Source organism: Uloborus diversus, chromosome 2 (assembly GCF_026930045.1).
Source record: "Uloborus diversus isolate 005 chromosome 2, Udiv.v.3.1, whole genome shotgun sequence".
Classification (NCBI taxonomy): domain Eukaryota; kingdom Metazoa; phylum Arthropoda; class Arachnida; order Araneae; family Uloboridae; genus Uloborus; species Uloborus diversus.
In genome coordinates this window covers 15,780,290-15,802,379 of record NC_072732.1, presented here as the reverse complement: position 1 = coordinate 15,802,379, position 22,090 = coordinate 15,780,290, and the positions used below count along the sequence as shown (strand labels likewise).

General features: G+C 34.5%; 1 protein-coding gene across 2 annotated transcripts in view; it reads right to left on the bottom strand.

The window, feature by feature from the left end:
- Positions 1-9,726: 9,726 nt before the first annotated feature.
- The window catches only part of LOC129217749 (beta-1,4-N-acetylgalactosaminyltransferase bre-4-like), a 471,087-nt gene continuing 458,723 nt past the window's right edge, over positions 9,727-22,090 (bottom strand). For both annotated transcript variants that reach the window (XM_054852088.1, XM_054852089.1), the window contains one exon: positions 9,727-9,908. In XM_054852088.1, coding sequence (XP_054708063.1) covers positions 9,734-9,908 — 175 coding nt within the window. In that variant the 3' untranslated portion in view covers positions 9,727-9,733. The remainder of the gene's footprint in view (positions 9,909-22,090) is intronic.

Genomic DNA, 22,090 nt, shown 5'->3' with positions numbered 1-22,090 from the left:
ATTGCAACATTTGCTATATTTTAAATTCGCCACTGCACGTCAAAACAAACTCGGGTGCAAGTTTTAAAAGGGTGTTTTTGCTCAATGTTTATGATTATTTTGAACTCTTTTTTTTTTTACGACTTTTTTTTTTGTATTTCCGAGAACACTTGCGTGCCCCTTCTCCCACTCCCTCAATTTTGAAATTAAACTCTAGTTGTACTTCTCAGTTGTTTAAAACTAACACCATCCATAAAATTAGATATATATATATATATATATATATATACATATATATATATATATATATATATATATATATATATATATATATATATATATTCAAGCTTTATCTATTGTTCAGGAAGAGTTTAGAACATTAATGTAAGAAATTCTTTAAAGACGTTTTGAATGGTGACAAAATTCGTTAATAAAAGGGACTTTTGAATTGTTTCTTCAGAAGTGCTGAAGTAGATTCAGAAACTCTTCCGAGGCGTTGGTGGTAGCGGTTCTGTACTAAAAAAATGAGGCCGAAGTTAGGGCCGAAGTTTAATGTTGTGCGTTACTCCAAAATCAGAGGGTGACCCCCCTAGCCCACCCTCGTCGTTTCAAGCATTTCTTAAATATTTAGCGATTATTTATTTTGGTCAAGAAATGTCATTTTGCGTTGTATTTCTCATACTTGTTTCACCTACATTTCGTAATGCGTCATCTTTTTTGCATCATTAATAGCGATAGATTTTTTTTTTCTGTTGTAAGCAACAATTTTTATGTATTTACATGAAATCAATAAATAGGTTATTTTTATTTTCATCATAGTTTAAATAATATGTTATAGAACATTTTCAAGGATTTTCTATTATGCAATTTTTTAAATTTCAGAAAATTATTGTTAAATTGAAAAATTAAATTTGAACTTGTTTGTAGTGCTTTATAAAAGATTTAACAATCAAATTGTTCCATATTACGTGTGCAAACATCAGATTAAATAGTATATGTATACAGTTATTAACTTGGTGTAAATATTGAGTTTGTTTATTGTAGCTGCGTTTTGAGATCCTCGCTCTTTTCATGGCTATTCCTTTTTTCCGAAAAATTTATGTCATTGTTATAGCTTTTACGAAAACTGCAAACTTTTCTATTCATAAATTTTAAATAAGTATAAAAATATTCCTATTATGATTTAATATTGCAATTTATCTCTTACCTTTTTTGTTTAATTTGGTGACTAAAAAATGTCTACGTGCAATATTTCCCCTTTAATTGCGTAATTTGTTGACGGTTTCATATTTTTATTCTTAATTTTTTTTTCTTGAATGATTAAAGAACATAATTTAATGTTTTTTAACTATGTTTAGTGTACCTAAATCCAATAATTATTACAATATTACTGAAATCTTAGTTATATGCTCAATTAAAAAAACAAAAAAAACAAATCAATTGGTTACTAAACAGTCTCTTTGTTTTTCTTCCTTTTTCTTTCTTTCTTTTTTTTTCTTAGCTGTTCTTCTTTGTCTGCCATCATACAGCAGTCAAGGTGACTATTTTGTAGATAGATGTATTTAGGTAATGTGAACTATTCAGGGTAAGGTTTTATACAACTTGTCCTCGAACTTTTAGATCATACTACGTACGTATGAGTTAACAACTTACTATTTCATAACGTTTTTGAGTGACGCAAGTTTACGCGCATGAAGACATCACAAGAGAACTTGCGATAATTGACTAAGGATGCGTTCAAAATGGATATTTCGGTCATCTATATGTTCTTAGGTACATATGCATGTACAGATGTGCCGAATAAAATTTGTGAAGTTTAAATTGGGTAATCGTAAAATAGAAATTTAGGTCGAAATCTGATTTTTTTTTTTTTGTGATTACAATTCCTTATTTGTAGAAAGGAAGTAAAGTGAAATGAATTAATGGTGATCCTTTAAATCTCTGACAATCATATCAATTTATTTCTGTTAGATTTTTTTTTTCTTTTTTGCCATCGGCCAACGGCATCGGCCATCTTTGAACAATCGGCCAACAATCGGCATCGGCCCATCGGCCAAAAAATGCCATCGGTCGAGCCCTAGTATACAATATAATTGTTCTTCAATGAACCAGACAAAACTACAATTGTGTGAGCCTCAGCTATTTCTCAAAATAAGTTATACAGTCCACTAACCAGCGACCAACATATTGGTCCAGCAGCCGGATGATAGAATGGCAAAAACGTGTAATAAAGCTGAGTTGAACCCATTAAGGCGACGCGTAAAAGCAAAGCTCACGCTTATAACTAAATTCGACGAAAAGGATAAAGAATTGTGTGAGAAGACTAAAATTGAATGCGAAAGCAAATTAAAAGATATCTCAGAAATAAAACAAGAATTGAAAAGGCTCTTCGAGTTATACGGTGAGTTAAAGTTGGATGAAAAAGAAGAAATCGAGTGTGATGAAATCTTCGTGGAATTGGATTCAATCTGCGACACTCCGGAGGTAAACATTAAATATTTTCTTACTAGGTTCGCTGATAAAACGGATAAGTCTAAAACTGAAGACTTTAGCGCTATTAATTCATTAAAGTTTGATTTGGCTCCTAAATTGCCTACTATCCCGTTACCTAAATTTAGCGGTAAAATTGAAGAATTTGCTAACTTTAAGGGTCAGTTTCAATCCATGATTTCTGCTAATGAAAACATTTCAGAAACTCAAAAATTGTTCTATTTAAAAGCTGCTTTACAAGATGAAGCAAAAATGTTAGAAACTAGTGAGGACACGTTTAAATCCTTGTTTAGTGCATTGGAGGCTAGGTATGAAAATAAACGTGAAATTGTGGATCTCCATATTCAGGAAATATTGGAATTAGAAAAAATAAATTTCGAAAACTCAAAATTATTGAGAAATTTATCTGATAAAGTTAAAAAGAATTTAAGAGGCTTAAAAGCGCTTAATTTAGAATGTAATGATCTTTCGAATGCGATAATAACTAACATCGTTCTTTAAAAGCTAGACAAAGAAACTCGAAAGGCATACGAATTATCCGTAGCTACTAAAGAAATTCCGTCATTAGATGAATTATTACAATTTATAGATAATAGATCTAATGTGCTTGATCAATTAAATACGAATATTTCTAACAAAAATGTAAAAGGGTTTCAAAATATTACGTCAAAACCCAGGAATTTATTAATTAATGCCGATAAAAACATTAAACTTTGCATTCTGTATAAGGAACCACATTATTTATTTAAATGTAACCAGTTTAACGATTTAGATTTTTCACAGCGCTTAGAATTTGTAAACAATCATAAATTGTGTAGAAATTGTTTAAGGCAACACAAAGCTGATTGTCGATCAACATTCAAATGCTCTGTATGCTTTGAAAGGCATAATACATTGCCACATTATGAAAAAGGCAATAATTGCGGTAAATTCGCTCCTTCAAATGAAATTGCTAACTCGTTTTCCGCGCCAGAAGAATCTTCGTATAAACAAGAAGCGTCACTCGTCAGTGTGCTCCAAGGTCAGAAATCTGAAATTTTAAGTACCGTTTCAATAAATGTTACCAATTCGCGTGGAATGAAAGTTAAATTGAGAGGAATTTTAGATTGTGGTAGCTCCGTAAACTGCATTTCTTATGAAGCTGCTAAATTACTTGGGCTAAAAAAGGAAACATCGAATCTTTTTATTTCTGGTATCAATGGTACAGAAAGTTTTGCAAAAAAGTCAGTAACAGCTACAATTTCGAACGCGAAGGGAAATTATTCAAAAACGAGTACCTTCTCAATCTTGCCCAAAATTACGGGACTAACGCCGATGAATCGTCTTGATGTATCGCAATTGGATTTTCCCCGCGGAATAGAATTAGCGGATTCTGAATTTTTTATTCCTAGTAAAATTCATGTATTGATTGGATGCGAATTCTTTTTCGAATTGCTTAAGCCGGGGAGATTTAAATTAAATGATAATTCGTTGTTTTTGCAAAATACTGTGTTCGGATTTGTAATATCTGGAATGATGAATAACGTAAAAACAAACTTCCTTGCGGGTTTAACTTCCAAACAAGAAAATTTAAATCGTGCAACTCGGGGATTTTTTGAGATTGAACCCTTTCCTCAAAATAGTGGGAAAAATCAGAATGTTTCTATTGAAGAGTTGTATAGCGAGGAATATTTAATAGGAGCTTTTTAAAGACCGTGGAACAAATTTATAAATATAATGTTGGTATTTTTATGTATGATTTAGTAACAAATGGTTTGAATTCAGAAATAGTGAGAATCCGTGAATTGGTTCATAACTACCCCACTAGAAACCGTGAAAATATTATACCTATACACGCAAAAACAAATCTATTGTTTAATGGCATTAACTCCTACGGACCAAGATTGTGGAACACCTTACCCAATTGTTTAAAAACCATTAATAATCAAAATTTGTTTAAGAATAGGCTAAAAAATTTTATACTCAATTCTACTGCAGCCAATTTAGGATAAAGTAGCATATTCGTAATAGTAAGCCTCGGTTCTGTTATAAAATTAGACGTACTTTAATTACATTACTTGTGTTGTGTTTATGTGTTCTTTGTATGATTATGCATTTATTTTTTTTTAATTTTATATTATGTTTTAAACTGGCTCTAAATTAAGCTCTTCTCTGAGTGGTGGGAGCTAGTCAGGCTATTGTATAGCCTTTACTTCCATCTACTCAATCAGGGATTCTCAATTCGACAGAGAGAAATATATTTCTGTTGGTAATTTCTTTTTATTTTATATGTGAAATGCATATTTGTAAAATATATGTATGTGTATGTATGTATATGTGTATATATATGTGTGTATATGTGTGTGTGTATATATATATATATTTCCCTGATTGAAATAAAATGAATTGAAAAAAATGAATTGAATTGAATATTTCAGTAAAACGGCTAAACGGGATGATTCTGGTAGAGATATAGTTAAACTTACAATAGAGGAAAAGAGTAGGTCATTAAGCAATTTGGGAAGCTCCAGAGATGTCGCAGAAATACATTCGCCATTCCTTGCCACTCGCACTCCAAGGACTTTGATAGATGAAGGACATAAAGATTTTCCCGATGCATGTGAAGTCGCACGCGGGGACTTTTGTATCAATGACGTTCTGTCAAGTTCGGAAAATTTGGATCAGGCAAAGTTCCTACAGTCTGATCTCATTCAAGTTTTGCATAAAGAAGAAATGGAACTCCATAATTCGGTGTCGAACCATCCCGACTTACTACACACAAGCAGTGAACATTCGTTTACACCTCAAGAAATGACTGGCAAGACATTGGAAATGTTGCGTTCAAGTTCGGATTATTTTAAATTTAAAGTGACTGTGAATATCAAGGAAAATTACAGGAAAGGTGAAGTTCTTTTTACGATTTCTAGAATTTTCGACCCCCATTGTCAAATACAACCATTCACTTCGAAGGAAAAAATGTTCCTTCAGAGACTTTGGGTGTTGTTACTCAACTGGTCGGATCCTCATCCCCCTAAGGAGTGGTGGAGCTGTTTAAAAAAACTTCCAGTTGTAAATCAAGTGCAAATTCCAAGATCTAATCCTCTTCCTAATGCAATTACTATTCAGCTACACGGATTCGCTGATGCTTCAAAACAAGCCATTGGATCAGTCGTCTACTTGAATTCGATGGATGCGTAAATACGACGAGTCTCTTGTGCAATAAATCAGCGGTAGCTCCTCTAGAGACCTCAACAATTTCTCATTTAGAGTTGTCAACGGTCCTTCTATTAGCGCAACTTACATCCAAGACTGTACCTGTGATGCAGTTGCAAATAGACCATATTAGTGATTCGACCACAGTTTTCAGCTGGATTAAATACAAATACAAATACAAAAGTGACGACCAGCAACAGGCTCTGGGCCCAGCTAGACTGGTCCTAGTCAATTTACAATCCCCAGTGAAGATCAATGGCCCTCTTAAAACTATCTACTCCCGTGCTCATTACCACCTCTTCCGGTAAGCTGTTCCAAGGTTCCACTACCCTGCTAAAATAATAATTTTTCCTAATATCCATGTTAGCCTGAGATTTAAATAGCTTAAAACAATGACCCCTTGTCCTGTTTTCAGTGCTAAACTTTAGCCCGTAACATCTTTCGTTTTAATAAATTTAAACAGCTGAATCATGTCCCCTCGGTCTCTTCTTTGCTCATGACTGTACATTAAAACCCCTCCCGAGAAGTTGAAGCCGTTTGTATCCAATAGAATGAAGGTAAGTCAACCTATGTATCGAAATTACCAGTGTCAACATAGCTCTTCCAAAGATAATATAGTGGATATTATTTCCCGTGGACAAGATGCAGGTGTTCTCTTGTCAAATCAGAAGAGGGAAGGACCAGAGATTTTAATACCTCTATTAAGTGAACATTCTTTTGAACTGAATGATCTCAATCAATCGTTATATTTCAGTGAATTGAAAGATCTTCTTGAAACTGTTTTAATTGTTACAAAAAATGTGCTTTTGGGAAATTTCCTGAATTTGAGTAATAATTATCGAAAATTAACTAATGTATTTAGTTATATTCTTAAGTTCAATTATAACTGCAAGAATGGAATAAAGAAGGTTGGACCTTTTACTGCAGATGAGGTCACTGCCAGTGAATTGAAACTTTTATCGTTTGTTCAGTATGAATGTCTTAATGACTTTCAGCAGCTAAGTTCGGGAAAACCGGTTAAAATTTTAAGTAAATTAAAATTGTTGTTACCTTTTCATGATAAAGGTTTAAATGTCATAAGAGTTGGAGGTCATTTGTCAAATTCTGAATTACCCTTTGATGCAAAGCATTCAATAGCAATACCTAAACATAAGTTATCAAGACTTATTTTATTAGATTTACACGTAAGAATTTCCCATCTATGTGCAAGCACTATTGCATGCATTTACATTAAAATTTTGGATAATTCAAGGGAGAGATCTCTCTCGGAAAATTGTACATGAATGTATGATTTGTTCAAAATACAAACCACGAATTTTCGAACATAAAATGGGAGACCTCCCACCCGAACGCTGCAAACAAACCTTTCCTTTTTTAAATTCTGGCATTGACTTCGCAGGTCTATTCTATATTAAAATTAAATATCAACGTAAGGGAGCATTACAAAACTAGTATGTTGTGGCCATCACGAAACTTTCTTCTATATTTTTCTTTTCTTTTTCTGATCCCTCCCCATGCTTGATGAGGAAGCAATATTCCCAACAAAAACAAAATTACACATGAAAAAACTTGAACAATGTCTGAATTACTGCAAAAGCAAAGCAAAGAGCGAAAATTGAAAGTTATTTTAAAAGCCTTTCTTGAATTAATTACAAACATTTATTTGTTAACAAACACAGGATGGCAACAATTAAAAATTTTAAATCATTGAGATAATTTTTCCGATCACTTCCATACAATTAAAATCACGAGAAATACGCAGACGACAGTCTATTACGATTTATCTTTCTTATTGTTGCAATTATAAAGCTATTTTTATTCACAAAAAAAAAAAAAAAAATCAACACCTCTTGGAGCGATTGGCGTCAAAATTGAACCAAAGCCGGTTTACATATGGATTCACATATATTCCAAATTTCAACCAGAACGTAGCATTACTTTTTGAGATAGGGCACTCACAATGGAAAAAAAGAACGGGTGATTGCGCTACCCCCCTTTTTAGCTGTTGACACCAAAATAAAATCAGCTCCTATACCCACTAAGGGCTACTTGCCGATAAATTTTTCTTTCATTCCGTTCATTATTTCTTGTGATACAGCAGTCACAATTGACGACAAAAAACGTTCTATAGCTCAACCCCCGTTTCAGTTATTGACACCAAAATTGAATCAGCACCTGTTCCTGTTAATGGCAACATATGGACCAAATTTTGTTTGATTCCGCCAGTTACTTCCTGAGGAATAGCAAGCACGCGTAACTCAAAAAACGTCCCATTGCTCCACCCCCCTTGGAGGAATTCGCGCCAAAAACCAATGGGCACAAGTTCACATAGCGACACATATGTGTACCAAATTTCGTTCGATTTTATGGGGTAGTTTTTGCTGTAGAGCGGCCACAAAAAACTGGTCACACACAGACGTGACACACATACACAGACAGACAGACATTTTCCAAAAATAGTCGAAATGGACTCAGCACACCTCGAAACGTTCGAATCCGTCGAAATTCGAAAATTTGCACGAATCCAATACTTTCTTCTATATATTAGATATAGAAGAAAGTAAAAAGCTTTATTGCAATATTTGTATGTTTATCATCCCATGCTTTTCATTTTAAAATTGTGTCGGCTTTAGCATCTGATTCATTTATCGCATTACTAACACGATTTATGCCTTGTCTTGGAAAATGTGCTGGTTTATTCAGAGATAATACAAAAACCTATATCGGTGCTCACAACGAACTCTATCGTTTGCACAATTTAGTGAGTCAACCAGATGAGACTTCAAAATTTATTAGCTTTGAAATATTCAAATGGAATTTAATTCCACTTAAATCTCAATATGGTGTCAAGTCAATTAAATCTCATTTAACACATACAATGGGTAACGTGACTTTTACTTACGAAGACCTTTTAATAATCAGAAATCAAATCGAAAGAGTTTAGTGTAAAGTATATTTGCTTTATTGTGTATACATATTTTCATGTTTGAATGTTTTAAATTTATTCGAGTTTCATATGTGTTCATTTTTATGGTGTAAAATTTATGGTATTTTAAGGATAATTTTATTGGTAAATATTTTTGAAATCTATCAATTTCAACGCCGGGAGTATGTATTTTACTGTGCATATGTAAATTTATATCTTTATACTTTTCCTGTGGCAACGCCTCTGGGATTGCAGTTTCATACTGCGGTCTCTGGGACGAGCAGGAGAAACTGTAAGACTGCGGCGGCATGATGTATACAATATGATTGTTCTTCAATGAACCAGACAAAACTACAATTGTGTCAGTCTCAGCTATTTCTCAAAATAAGTTATACAGTCCACTAACCAGCGACCAACAGTGGCTGTGATACAACATGTGCCCTTTTCAATCAAGGAAAAACGAAATTTATTAACGTACTACGAAAAAATCCAAATTTAAGTGAGTCTATTAAAGCGTTTAAAAATCCAAATGCTGATCCAGAGATCATTGCTAAAGCTGGAGAAGACTTCCTTCTTGACTTATTTACAAATAATGGATGGTGAATTTTCTCGCCAATTGGCTTGTACCCATGTTACTGTTCCACATTATGATAATTTCGTATCTCGCCAATTGGCTTGTGCCCATGTTACGGTTCCACGTTATGATAATTTCGTAATTTACTCGTTCATCTTATGAGAATTTTGTTCTTAAAATTTGAATATAAAAAGAACCACATCGAATTTTTGAAAAATCGCTTCGAGGTGCACACCCCCATGCTACAAACTAACTTCGTGCCAAATTTCATGAAAATTGGCCGAACGGTCTAGGCGCTATGCGCGTCACAGAGATCCAGACATCCTCCGGACAGAGAGACTTTCAGCTTTATTATTAGTAAAGATAAAGAAGAAGATAAAGAAGATGCACCTTGGTAATAACGATTAGTTTCATTGTAATAACCTCTTATGCCAGCGTCAGCCTCGAATCTGTGTAGGAGTTTTCTAAATGTTCCACTCTTCATCATACGTCTGTGCTGTATATGTACCGTGTGTACGAGAGAGGGGTAGAATAAAAGAGATCGGCAAATAAGGAGACTCGAGTCTGAAGCTTCAAAAATTTATTACAAGTCGTTGTCCGTTTAAAAAGTGCCACCTGTGGTGATTTCCGATGTCGATCATAAGGTGCGTGTAGGCCACCAGATCGTGCCGCCACACCACCCGGTACTTGACGGTGTTGAGCCCATCCCGCGACGACCTCTTCTTCGCCATGCGCAGAAGAGCGGACCTAGGGAAGAAAAAGACAAAATGAAATCTAAAATTAATAAAATTTGTTGTATGTGACTATCTATCTATCTATGTCATCGCTACGCCTGGTGAACGACAGAAAACTGAGCATCGAACAAGGTATCGATAGATTCGTAATTTTCCTGCCTTCGTGTTTAGCTATGTGGCATAGCTCTGCGACTTTAATTAGTGGCGATATCAATTAAAAACGGTTAAACACCTAACATTTTCTCTTGGTCAAAATAAAAATAAAGTATAGTAAAAATTAAATGTTTTAAAAATAAAAGTTTTTCCTCGTTTCATGTTCTTTATTTTGCTCACTCTATCAGCTTCAGTGACTAAAAGTAGTACCTTTGACTGATGGAAACAACCCCATTAGAATGTTTTTGGCAATCATCATAGCACATGGCATCAAAAAAAAAAAAGTAACTTGAATGTTAATTCTGTGCTCTCGGAGGGAAATTTTAAAAGATAGTGAACTGAAAGTTTTTTCACCTCATCACTTCCTTTTCGACCCCTTCTGAGTCCCAGTAAATATTAAAAATTTCTTATTACTATTGATTTATTAGTATTTAGATATAGTTAAAACCATTAAGCCTAATCTCAATGCAGATAAATGTAAAAAGGAAATGGTCATTTTATGAAAATTTGTCACTCCCTCACAATCACTCCCTCATACTTAATTGTCGTCATCAATCTTTTATAATTAAAAACTGAGCGTATGTATCTATGTATGTCCAAGCTTCTTCTCCCGAACGACAATGAACTGACCATCGAACCAGGTATCGATGGATTCATCATCTTCCCGTCTTTATGTTTGGCTATTTAACATAATCCTCCGATAATAATTATCAGAGATATCAATTAAAAACTATTAATTATGGCACTTGGATTTCGACATAAAATTCCTATTTTTCGAAAGCTTTCCTCCATTCAAATTATTATTCAGTGCTTCATCTCAACTTTCCGCTACAATGCTTTTATTAAAATGTATTGCGTGAAGAAAATCATTGAGATAAAAGATCTGTTGCCATTTTTTTTTCTCGCATATGATCAGTTAAAATTCTTGTTTTTGTTTTGAGGCTTCTCCAGTAATCAGGGGATTTAAAATTTTTACTTTTTGGGGTTTTTTCCGCAATCTGGCGCAAATTTTTATTGACTTTTTTTTTGTTTTTGTTTTGGTTCAAGTCTGAGTACTGAACTCGCGTCACTTGACATAACTTTTATTTTCGAGGTGGACCGTGCAAAGCCGGGCGACGCAACTAGTTCAATGTTTAATTTTTGAATGAAGAAATCTATTCAAAATAACACAGTCAAGTCAAAGTGAAAAAAAAAATAAAAATAAAAGGAACTGAACCGTTAAATATATAAAATTTGGATGTGTCTGAAGGCCTATTGGAGCAAACCCCACCCGGCAGCGTTGTTTAGAATCTGCGCTCTTCACAAGGCTGCCAGGTTAGGTTTGCCCCAACCAGTAACTGTCGGATCTGCTTTAGTATGGATGTACTTCCGATTCATTGACTTCTTTTGAATAACTGTTAGATATGTTTTAGTCTGGCAATTTCAGTGAGACGTTCGCAAGCCCGACATCAGCTGAGAGTAACTATATGAGAATGAGGAGGGGGGGGGGGAGAGACCATTAATAAAACTAAGCAATATTTCAACACGTGATTACATTCCTTGATTGCGAATTTTTAATTTTTCACAAACAAATCCATTTTCTGCCCTTGCTGAAAAATAAGAAGCACGCACCGGATGTCTTTACACGCTCATTATTTTGCATTCAAAAAGGGGTTCCTTGAAACTTCGAAACACGTGTCTGCAGTAGTCTGTAACGTTACTCGACAAAACGCTGGTTAATTCTTTTTACTTCTCTGCACAAAGGCATTTATTTATACAGGGTGTCCAGCAAAGGACTCCCTGGTTTCAAAATTAAATATCTCGAAAACAAAGGACGATATCGGAATAAAATAAACGGTATGTTTATTGTGAAACCCATAAAAATCATATACAAGAACTTGTAAATTAATTTTAAAAAGTTCCAACAGGTGGCGCTGCACGCTGTAATTGCAATAAAAGGCTGCATAAATAATAGTGCTGCGAAGAGGTTGGACGATACTTTCTAGCGTATATGTAAGCATATCTGAGAGACTAAACTACTGCTGAAACAACAAACCTCTTCACAGCATTATTTATGGAGACTTCTATTGCAATTATACTGTGCAGCGCCACCTGTTGGCAGTTTTTTAAACTAATTTCCGTATTCCTGTATATGATTTTTATGGGTTTCACAATAAACATACAGTTTATTTTATTCCAATATCGTCCTTGGTTTTCGAGATATTTAATTTTGAGACCAGGGAGTCCTTTGTTCTGTATTTCCGAATAATAATGAGCGTCATGTGCGAAGGAAAATTTCCCATTTATTTGTTCAGCCGTGTTTCAAATCTGAATATGCTAATAGACGCATTGTCGATCGTTCGGCAACATTAATTCACAGACGTGCTAATCCTTGACGCGTGCTTGTTTCAACAGCACTTCATCAAGATTAATTCAAGCGTAAAATAATACTCCGAAGGAGTTCCGATTTTGGGACACGTTTTTTAGCGCATTCCTGGGACGTGACAGGCTTTCACGCTCAGATAACTCCTTGATGGGTACTTAAAGTGTTCGTCTTTTCGTCAGTTTTGTAAAACTCTAAACTGAAATAGTAAAATGTAGAAGAAGACTTGGAAAAAATGCAGTTTTGAGTCTAAAAGTGTATTTGGAAACATTTATTTCGTTTTGAACTGCGTGAATTATTTTGAATTTGAACCACTTCAGGTGTTATTACTTTAGTATTAACGAATATTAATACTTAAACTTTGCCCCACTATGCGTTATTACTTTAATTTTAATTTTAGTACATCTTCAGATATTTAATTTCCAGCACTCCATGCGTTATTACTTCAATGATAACGTTTTTAATACTTTAAATTTGCATCACTTTATGCGTTATTACTTTATTATTAATGCATGATAACATTTTAAATTTGCACCACTCAATGCATTATTACTTCACTGTAACGCATGTTAATACTTGAACTTGCACCGCTTCATGTGTTATTTACACCACTTCCTTTCGAGTCGAACTGTAGTAAAAAATATGAAGGATAAAAAGCCTAATGCTAAGCTCTTCTGGCAAGGTTATATCATCCGTTCGCTTCTTTTTAACCGACTTCAAAAAAGGAGGTTATGATTTCGTCTTGCGACTTTTTATGTATGTTTTCGTATTACACCAAGAATACTAGACCGATTTGAAAAATTCTTTTTTTTTTTGTTTGGAAGAGTATACTTTCCAGATGGTCCAGTGTTAATTTTGTCTGGATCTGATGAGGGGTCTCGGAGAAATCTAAGGAACTTTAAATTTCATACGTTGTGGCTACGTAGACCAGCCTTCATCAGCTGTGTGATACGTCACAGGTCACGTGGTTTCGGCGTGAACGGTGCATTTTTTCAACGGAGGAATATTATCTTGAACAATATTTAATTCTCACGCATAAGGATGATTGGTTTTCATGGCGCCGCCTAATAATTTTAACTATAGTCTTATTAATGTATTTATTACTCATGTACCAAATCAGTAAATTAAATGTAACTGACAGCCCACCAAATCTTGAGTTAAGCACTAATTTAACAAAACGCGAAAGTCTTCAAAACAAAACCTACTCAGTTAAGTTAGGTAGTAGTTTATAGGAAGCCCCGACTTCAAAAGGTCATTAAAAATTAAGAGATCGTATATAACTAGTTACGTATTAAAATAATTCATCGTATAGTAATTAAAATCAGTGTTTATTTTATAATTGGGTGGTTAGTTTAGTTGATTTTTGTACTGGAATTATAAAATAAATTTGATTTATACCTTTGGGTAGGAAATCGTATGTAAATATGACCAATTATTTTTTACTTTTTAGTTCCTCTTTGTTTTTTGAAGTCGGTCCTTTTTTTATTTGAAAATAATTTATTTTCTGCTTTTTAGTGGTGTAAATATAAAATAAGTACGTAGGGTAGAGTATGTGGTACACTCCTTACGTACATCTCGAGTGAGAAAGCGTCGAGCAGAGGAGTCTGAAAACAGCTAAGTTGAGCAAAACTAGAGAAAGAAATAGAGTACAGTTTCTCGGAGACTTCCGAAGACTGTGAAGGAAGGCTTTCTCAAATGCGCAATTGATTTACAAAGAAAATTGTCTTCATCATCAGTTTGACTTTTTCAAAGTATGCTTTCCGAAAAAAAATCTGGTTCTTTTTTTATTTGAAAACTAGTGGTACCCGCACGGCTTTGCCCGTAAAAGAAAAATTAAAAGGTCTTTTGGTTCGCCTGTATATTTACAAATAATGTATGGTGAATTTTCTCGCCAATTGGCTTGTACCCATGTTACGGTTCCACGTTATGATAATTTCGTATCTCGCCAATTGGTTTGTGCCCATGTTACGGTTCCACGTTATGATAGTTTCGTAATTTACTCGTCCATCTTATGATTTTTTTTTCTTAAAATTGGAATAGAAAAAGAACCACATCGAATTTTCGAAAAATCGCTTCGAGGTGCACACCCCCATGCTACATACTAACTTTGTGACAAATTTCATGAAAATCGGCCGAATGGTCTAGGCGCTATGCGCGTCACAGACGTCCTACAGACATCCTCCTGACAGAGAGACTTTCAGCTTTATTATTAGTAAAGAAGATAATTATTTCTGCAGAACAAGTTGGCAACATTTTGTACAGCTAACTGGTTTACTAATTTAATTTGAAAATACTGTCTTATATTGTGATATTCTGCGCAATAAATTAAAGCACAGAAGTCTTCAAAAATGAAAATGAGGTAGATTTAAGCATTTACGAGTACAGTTTTTCCGGTTCAAAGTTCCATTTCTTTTATTTAAACAATTTATTTTACATTCCATTCCCTACATAGTTAATGGTATAAGACGATTGTAACCACCATAATATGTTCTTCTTAAAATTGTTTGTGAAGGATTGTTTAGAAATTGATTTTGCAATATAAATTCCTTTACTTTGTCTAATCAGTTTTAAAATTTCATTTTGGAAAGCATTTTGGAAGTGACTTACTTGATTTGACGTTTCGATTTTGATGACAAATCTTAAAAATCTCCTTGCTAAAAACGAAATGCTAGAAATCACTAAAATATTACTCTTAACAGCTTGAGAGATTTCAAATAATTTCTGTTTTCGTAACAGTGCATAAATTTATTTATTTATTTTATAAATCAGATTCAACTTAATTTGAAATAATTTTATTTGCCATCAAAAATGCAAAGTTGAATTAACTCAGAAATTGAGCAAGCAACAACAGTTGAAAGAAAAAAAATTTTGAATTCATGAAATAACACGCTATACTTGTCATTAAAAAATAAAATAAAAAACGTATGGCGTAATTTGTACTCTATTTTCATAGATAAGATTAGATTCGCAGCAAAATAAAAAGATTTTTTAGTGGCGACATCTACCGTTGATCTACTCGGCTAAAAATGTATCGGAGAAAAAAAAAAAAAAAGAGTTGTGAGAAAGTATGTCAACAAAACAGCACTAAAAATTTGAGTTAACCCAACGTTAATTCGGCATTTTGCATCTACAGTATGCACCATCTGTTCAATGTTACAGTAAAATGTAACTTACTTCTGGGGTTTTTTTTGTGTTCGAAACTGAATTGGACTTACATTTCATGAAATATGTAAGTATAGCTATTGAATTTATTATTCAAAGAAATCAATTTTCTGCCTCCAATTTTGCGTTAAGATTGCATTTTGTTTTTGCCAAACACCGACCGGTTCACCATCTAGACATCATTGTTACAAGCAACCACTGAACTTATCCACATCTTAGTACTTCCTAAGATATGACGGCGCCCGGTGCGAATATTATCTGACACCGCCCCCCCCCCTCCCCCACACACACAGAATTATGAGCATGAAAAAGAAAAGTACTGAATATTTTTATATTAATCGATAAACAAAATAAAACATTATATAATTGAGCATGTAATCTGAAATCTATGTGTTAAAATTTAAAAAAAAAAAAAACAATGTTATTAAAAATAATAAATGGTAATAGAGCAAAAGTTTAGCTGATGGCGCCTTTGTCCTCCCCTTTTGTTTCAAAATGCTTTCTTTGCGTGTTTTATCTTTAAATAGTTTTTTTTTAAAGAGCTTCAAACACGGAATGTCGAATCTTAGCGGGGATGAGGAGACTCACTTGAATCTAGAGAAGGGTTGAACCTTTTGGTTTCGGACACTTTGAAAAAAAATGCCGTGCTTATTTCATTACCATCAGTTGATATCTTTATTTAGTTATTTATTATTATTATTATTATTTGTTAAGCAAGTATCACATTCAAAATATAAAGGTTTTTTTTTAGAGGTATAGAACTTTACGTTCAAATAAAACACCGTTATATGATATAAATCGTCATGAATTTGGCTTTATTCGAAAGATGACTTTGCCATTTTTATTAAAATGTGATTTTTGGTTTATGGCCACTTCAGCTGACTTGGAGAACGTCTAATCGGGAAGTCAAATTTTCTATTACTTTTTGCAGCAATGGGGGCCGTATGTGACTGATATGTGGCGAATGTTCTTGTCCACGACTTCTTTCGTTACAGGCTTGTCGGTGTAGACCAGAGACTTCACACAGCCACACAAAAAATAGTCCAGCGTAGTTAAATCGCACGATCTCGCAGGCCAATTCACGGGTCCATTAAGCGAAATTATTCGTTCATCGAAAGATTTTTTCAATAAATCAATTATGACACGCGCTGTGTGGCGTGTTGCACCGTCCTGTTGTCTATTAATGATGAAATGGCAAACCAAACTAAACAACAAAACAAGTGACAACTATCAAAATGGCTCACAGATCAAACAGTGTTCCCGACTTAAAGTTCCATACCTCTAAAAAAACACCCTTTATGAAGCAATTATTGTGGCATAAGTAATCGTTTTTTTTTTGTATGCGTACGAGAAGGTTCAAAACTCTTATTTTCTGTCGCTATTGCTGTTAATGACATTTTGGCAGACCCAAGACAGACCCCAGAGTATGGATTTAAGACAGAAAGCTGGAGGGCCCAACTTTGGAGGGGGGGGGGCGTATGGCGCAGGCTGCACCACTGAAAGGTTTGAGGAAGAAGGTGCTTTTAGGGGAATTTTCTCTTTTTATTGGGGGGGGGGGCTCTCATTCTTGGGGTTCTTTGCGGTATTGTGCGGGTGAGTGAAGGGGGGGGGCTGTGTCCTTGCACCTTGGAATTGAGGCACTCCTGAGTCCGCCTTTGGCTTTGATAGAGGGCAGCACTGCCGAATTCGCTACTGCCAGAAAAGAACGTTAAATTTTAAAACGTTTTGCACGGAAATACGAATTTTTAATTTGTTGTTGTTGTTGTTGTTACTTATGCCACTCGGGAACTCGATCCCGAGTAGCAATGCTACTGGATTTAAGGCACAGAGGTACGGCTTCCGTTTTTAATCGAGCGCCTATTTCTAGGTGGAAGTCCGATTTGGCTCAGGCAACACGATAGATGGCAGCACCATCTATGGACAGATCGATAATTTAGAACCAGGACAGAAAGGCCGATTAATTTTCTGGTCTAGCACCCCCAGAGGTATCGTTTCACTTGGAGGACATTGTGACCACGAGCATATTTAACGTCGCCCAGTCACCATTAATGACGACGGATGTTTAATTTTAATTAACTATGTGAACTTATTTTTGTTTTTTAAGTTATACGCAATTCTTTGGGAACAAAATGCCCGTTTGAAAAATAAGTAAATGAAATTTCAGAACGATGAATCAAAATAAAATAAGTTCAAAATATGTTCCACTAATTTGAGAATTCAAAGAATCAGCAAAACGATCTAACTTTAATCGTACAAAAACTTGCAAGTGACAGTTTTTTTATAATTCACAGTTTTTTATGATTTTCCATAAAGCCCATTCACCAGTTAATATTTAAATAGCATTAGGAAGCCAAATGACAACGTTTAGAACATTTTCGAAATTCGAACGTTTCCATTTTTTAAAAAGTATGCTTGAAATATATTTATGCATGTCTCAGAGTATGTAGTTAAAAAATTATAAATGTTAAAAAGTTAAAAAATAAATAAAAAAGAAAGTGGTTGAAAAAAAAAGAATAGAGTTTGAGGTTTTCTTCATAATGAATTCTATATTCCATACTTCGTATTTTATTGCATTAAATTTGTTTTGATGTGAACGATATTTCAAGTTTCACCATTAAATTTAAATTTTCCTCTAAGTTTCAGTCAATCTCAGAGAAAAAAATAATCGAAGTATTGTTAGAAATTTCTACATAAAATTGGAAAACCGAAATTTCTTTGTAGGCAAGACTGCGGCAAAAACCAGGCCTTTCATTTCTAATTTTCTGGGGAGGGGGGGGGGTATACTTATTGAAAATTATAAACAGCAAAAACCACGCCCACTTACATGTAAATACATTGATTTCCCAAAAGAGTCATGGAGGGAGGGGAGCGGGCAATTGACCCTCCTAACTTCTTCACCCCTCCTAAATGACTGGCTTGCCAGAGTCCTTAAGTAAAAACTGAGAATTAAAAAAATTTTTATGGACATAATCATCATTCGTGAAATACACCGCCAGCTCAGTCATTTCCATCCGAGGACTGCAGTTTCGTGCTTATTAGCACTCATCAGCCCGGCATAGGAAAGTGACTGAGCTGGAGATGGAAAACCTCTTAAGGAAGCCAAGAGAGCCAAACAAACTGGTAGCTAATATAGAATTAGCAGACCAGACGAGTGACCGAAGCATTGGTTCGGTTCAACTCGAAGATTGAACGCGAGGCAAGGTATATTCAGTAAATTACCGCCCATTAGCCAGGGCTAAAGCAGAAATCTTTAGCCCTGGCAAATGGGCGGTAATTTACTGAATATAATCATCATTGTTTCAAGGGCATATAAGGTTCTGGGATTTCTTAAACGCAAGACTAAAGACTTTTCTAATGAGCGAGCACTTAAAACGCTTTATTTTTGTCTTATGCGCTCCAAACTCGAGTACTGCAGTCTTATTTGATATCCCTATTACAATAATAAATCTAAAATTCTTGAGCAGGTTCAATCCTAATTTATTTATTACTTATGTTATAGAACTAATAATCAACTTTTTAAAACTTATTCTTACTCTCATTTATGTAATACTTATAATGTTCCCACTCTTAAATAACGCAGTGAACTTTTGTGTCTTCTTTTTTTCTACAAGGATCTACATAATTTAATTGACTGCTCAGATATCGTCAATTCGATACAACTTGCTGTCCCAAGTAGGACTCTTAGGAGTCATTCTTCTTTTAAAAATATTTTTACCAGACGGAGCGATGTTGATAATTTTTGTCTTTTAAAATTTTACGAACTTTTTAACATTCATTGTCATGATTTAGATATTTTTAACTTGTCAGTTTACAATTTTAAGTCTTTATGTTTTAAAATTTTAAATGTATAGTTTGTTTTAATTGCTTTTTTTTATATTGTTGCCACTGTAACTGGATTCTTTCTGTAGTGTGCAATGCTTTTAATAAATAAACTAGCTGCGTCGCCCGGCTTTGCACGGTCCACCTCGAAAATAAAAGTTATGTCAAGTGACTCGAGTTCAACACTCAGGCTTGAACCAAAAACAAAAAGTCAGTGAAATTTTACGGCAGATTGCGCAAAAAATCCCAAAAAGTAAACATTTTAAATCCCCTGATTGCAGGAAAAGCCTCAAAACAAAAATAAAAATTTTACCTGTTCATATTCGAGAAAAAAAATGGCAACAGATCTTCCTTCTCAATGATTTTCTTTACCCGCTATACATTTCAATAAAAGCGTTGTTGCGGAAAGTTGAGATGAAGCACTGAATAATAATTTGAATGGAGGAAAGTATTCGAAAAATAGGGATTTTATGTCGAAATCCTAGCTTCATAATTAATAGTTTTTAATTGATATCTCCGCTAATTATTATCGGAGGATTATGTTAAATAGCCAAACATGAAGACGGGAAGATGACGAATCCATCGATATCTGGTTCGATGGTCAGTTCACTGTCGTTCGGGAGAAGAAGCTTGGACATACATAGATACACTCAGTTTTTAATTATATAAGAGACTAGCTGTACCCGACGCGCGTTGCTACGCCAACAACTTACTTACGAAGATTAGCTTACTATACCAAGGCTTCAATCGATACGTGTCTTATCGCGTATTTTAGAAACACGTATCAAGTGAATCCGTGACTATACTCAAATTTTGTACTCACGCAGTTTGCAAGATCAATCTATCGCTAAAAATATCAAATAGAAAAAGTTTTAAATCCCCCCGTTGCATGAAAAGCCATAAAACAATAAAGAAAGATAAAGTAAGACAATCCGACATCTTTTGTCGGATGTCTTTTCATCCATAAGCTCATTATTTTTTGCATTGAAAAAGGCGTTCCCTGTAACGCCGAAACACGTGTCTGCTGTAATTTGCAAATCTGTGCTTCATCTAACGTTGTTTTGTCTTACTTTACTGTTCAGCACAAAGGTATTTATGTATCTTAATAAAGAAAGAATTTATTTGTTCAAACTCATGAAAAATGGCAACAGCTAACTTCTTATCAATGAGATCTTTCACGCGGATTAATTTCTGCAGCCGATCATTTTATTCGTATTTATCCAATGGATTGTGACTTAAATTGGAATAAAAAAGGAACTATCGATCGGATTTTTTTCGAACGGGTCTATAAACATTCCCAGTACCAAAAATAACAAACGGTGAAAGTTTCAGCCAAATCTGCCGGGTAGTTTTTGAGTTCATGGATGACATACAGACAAACATTCATTTTTATATATATGTAGAAGATAAATAAATTAGTCCTCCTCCGAAATTGACGGGACCTCTGAAAATTTAATACGGAATTGCCTGGCAAAAGTATTCCAATATTACTTAAAACAAACCTCTTTGTTTTGATATAAAACCTTCAACATGGAATTCCTTATGAACTCGTCCAGCCTTCTAATTCCTATAAAGTTGCGACTAACAAAGACTTGTCGTGTGATTTACGACTGCTAAAATGCATAATGAATTCCGAAAAGCCCCATTGTTCGGGTCAAGTGGCCCATTCCGAAGCAATATCCTTTTTTCCCCGCGCAATATCTGATACGGAATGATGGGTAGTGTCTCAGTCAAGTTTCTGTTTTCCGTGGGATTTGCATATTTTTTACGAGTACAACTGCTGACGAAAACGTTTCGTTTCGAGGAAGGGGAAGCCATAAATGAAGGGAATGAGGTGGTAAACGTACGTTGCGTACCTCCATACATCACTCCGAGGTTTGATATGTTTCGCACTAGGCTTATCGTGTGCAAAGGCGTTTTATGAAATTACCATTTTTACTTCCTTGATCGAAGCGCACTGTCAAAATAAAGTTCTAGGTTTTCTCAAGAAATTGGTTGCATTTAGCAAAATTTTGCTGTCACCGTTTTATTGATGACTAGTGGCACCCGCACGGCTTCGCCCGTAATAGAAAAATTAAAGGTCTTTTGGTTCGCTTGTATATTTACAAATAATGTATGGTGAATTTTCTCGCCAATTGGCTTGTACCGACGTTACGGTTCCACGCTATGATAATTTCGTATCTCGCCAATTGGCTTGTGCCCATGTTACGGTTCCACGTTGTGATGATTTCGTAATTTATGATACTTTTTTTTCTTAAAATTGGAATAGATAAAGAACCACATCGAATTTTCGAAAAATCGCTTCGAGGTGCACACCCCCATGCTACATACTAACTTTGTGCCAAATTTCATGAAAATCGGCCGAACGGTTTAGGCGCTATGCGCGTCACAGACATCCTACAGATATCCTACACACATCCTACAGACATCCAGACATCCTCCGGACAGAGAGACTTTCTACTTTATTATTAGTAGAGATTAGTTTCAGAAATGTAATGGTGCCTTTACTAACTGGTGTTTTTGAATGCACCAGTACATTGGTGAAATTTATCACCAATGTCTGTGACTTACGCATTTAAAAGCTTGCTGAACAATGTACTAAATGTTTAAAAGAAAAGAGAGAAAGATGTAAGGAATGTAAATATAACAATGGTTTTGAAAATAAATTGATAAATAAAAATACTACGGACTTTATTTTA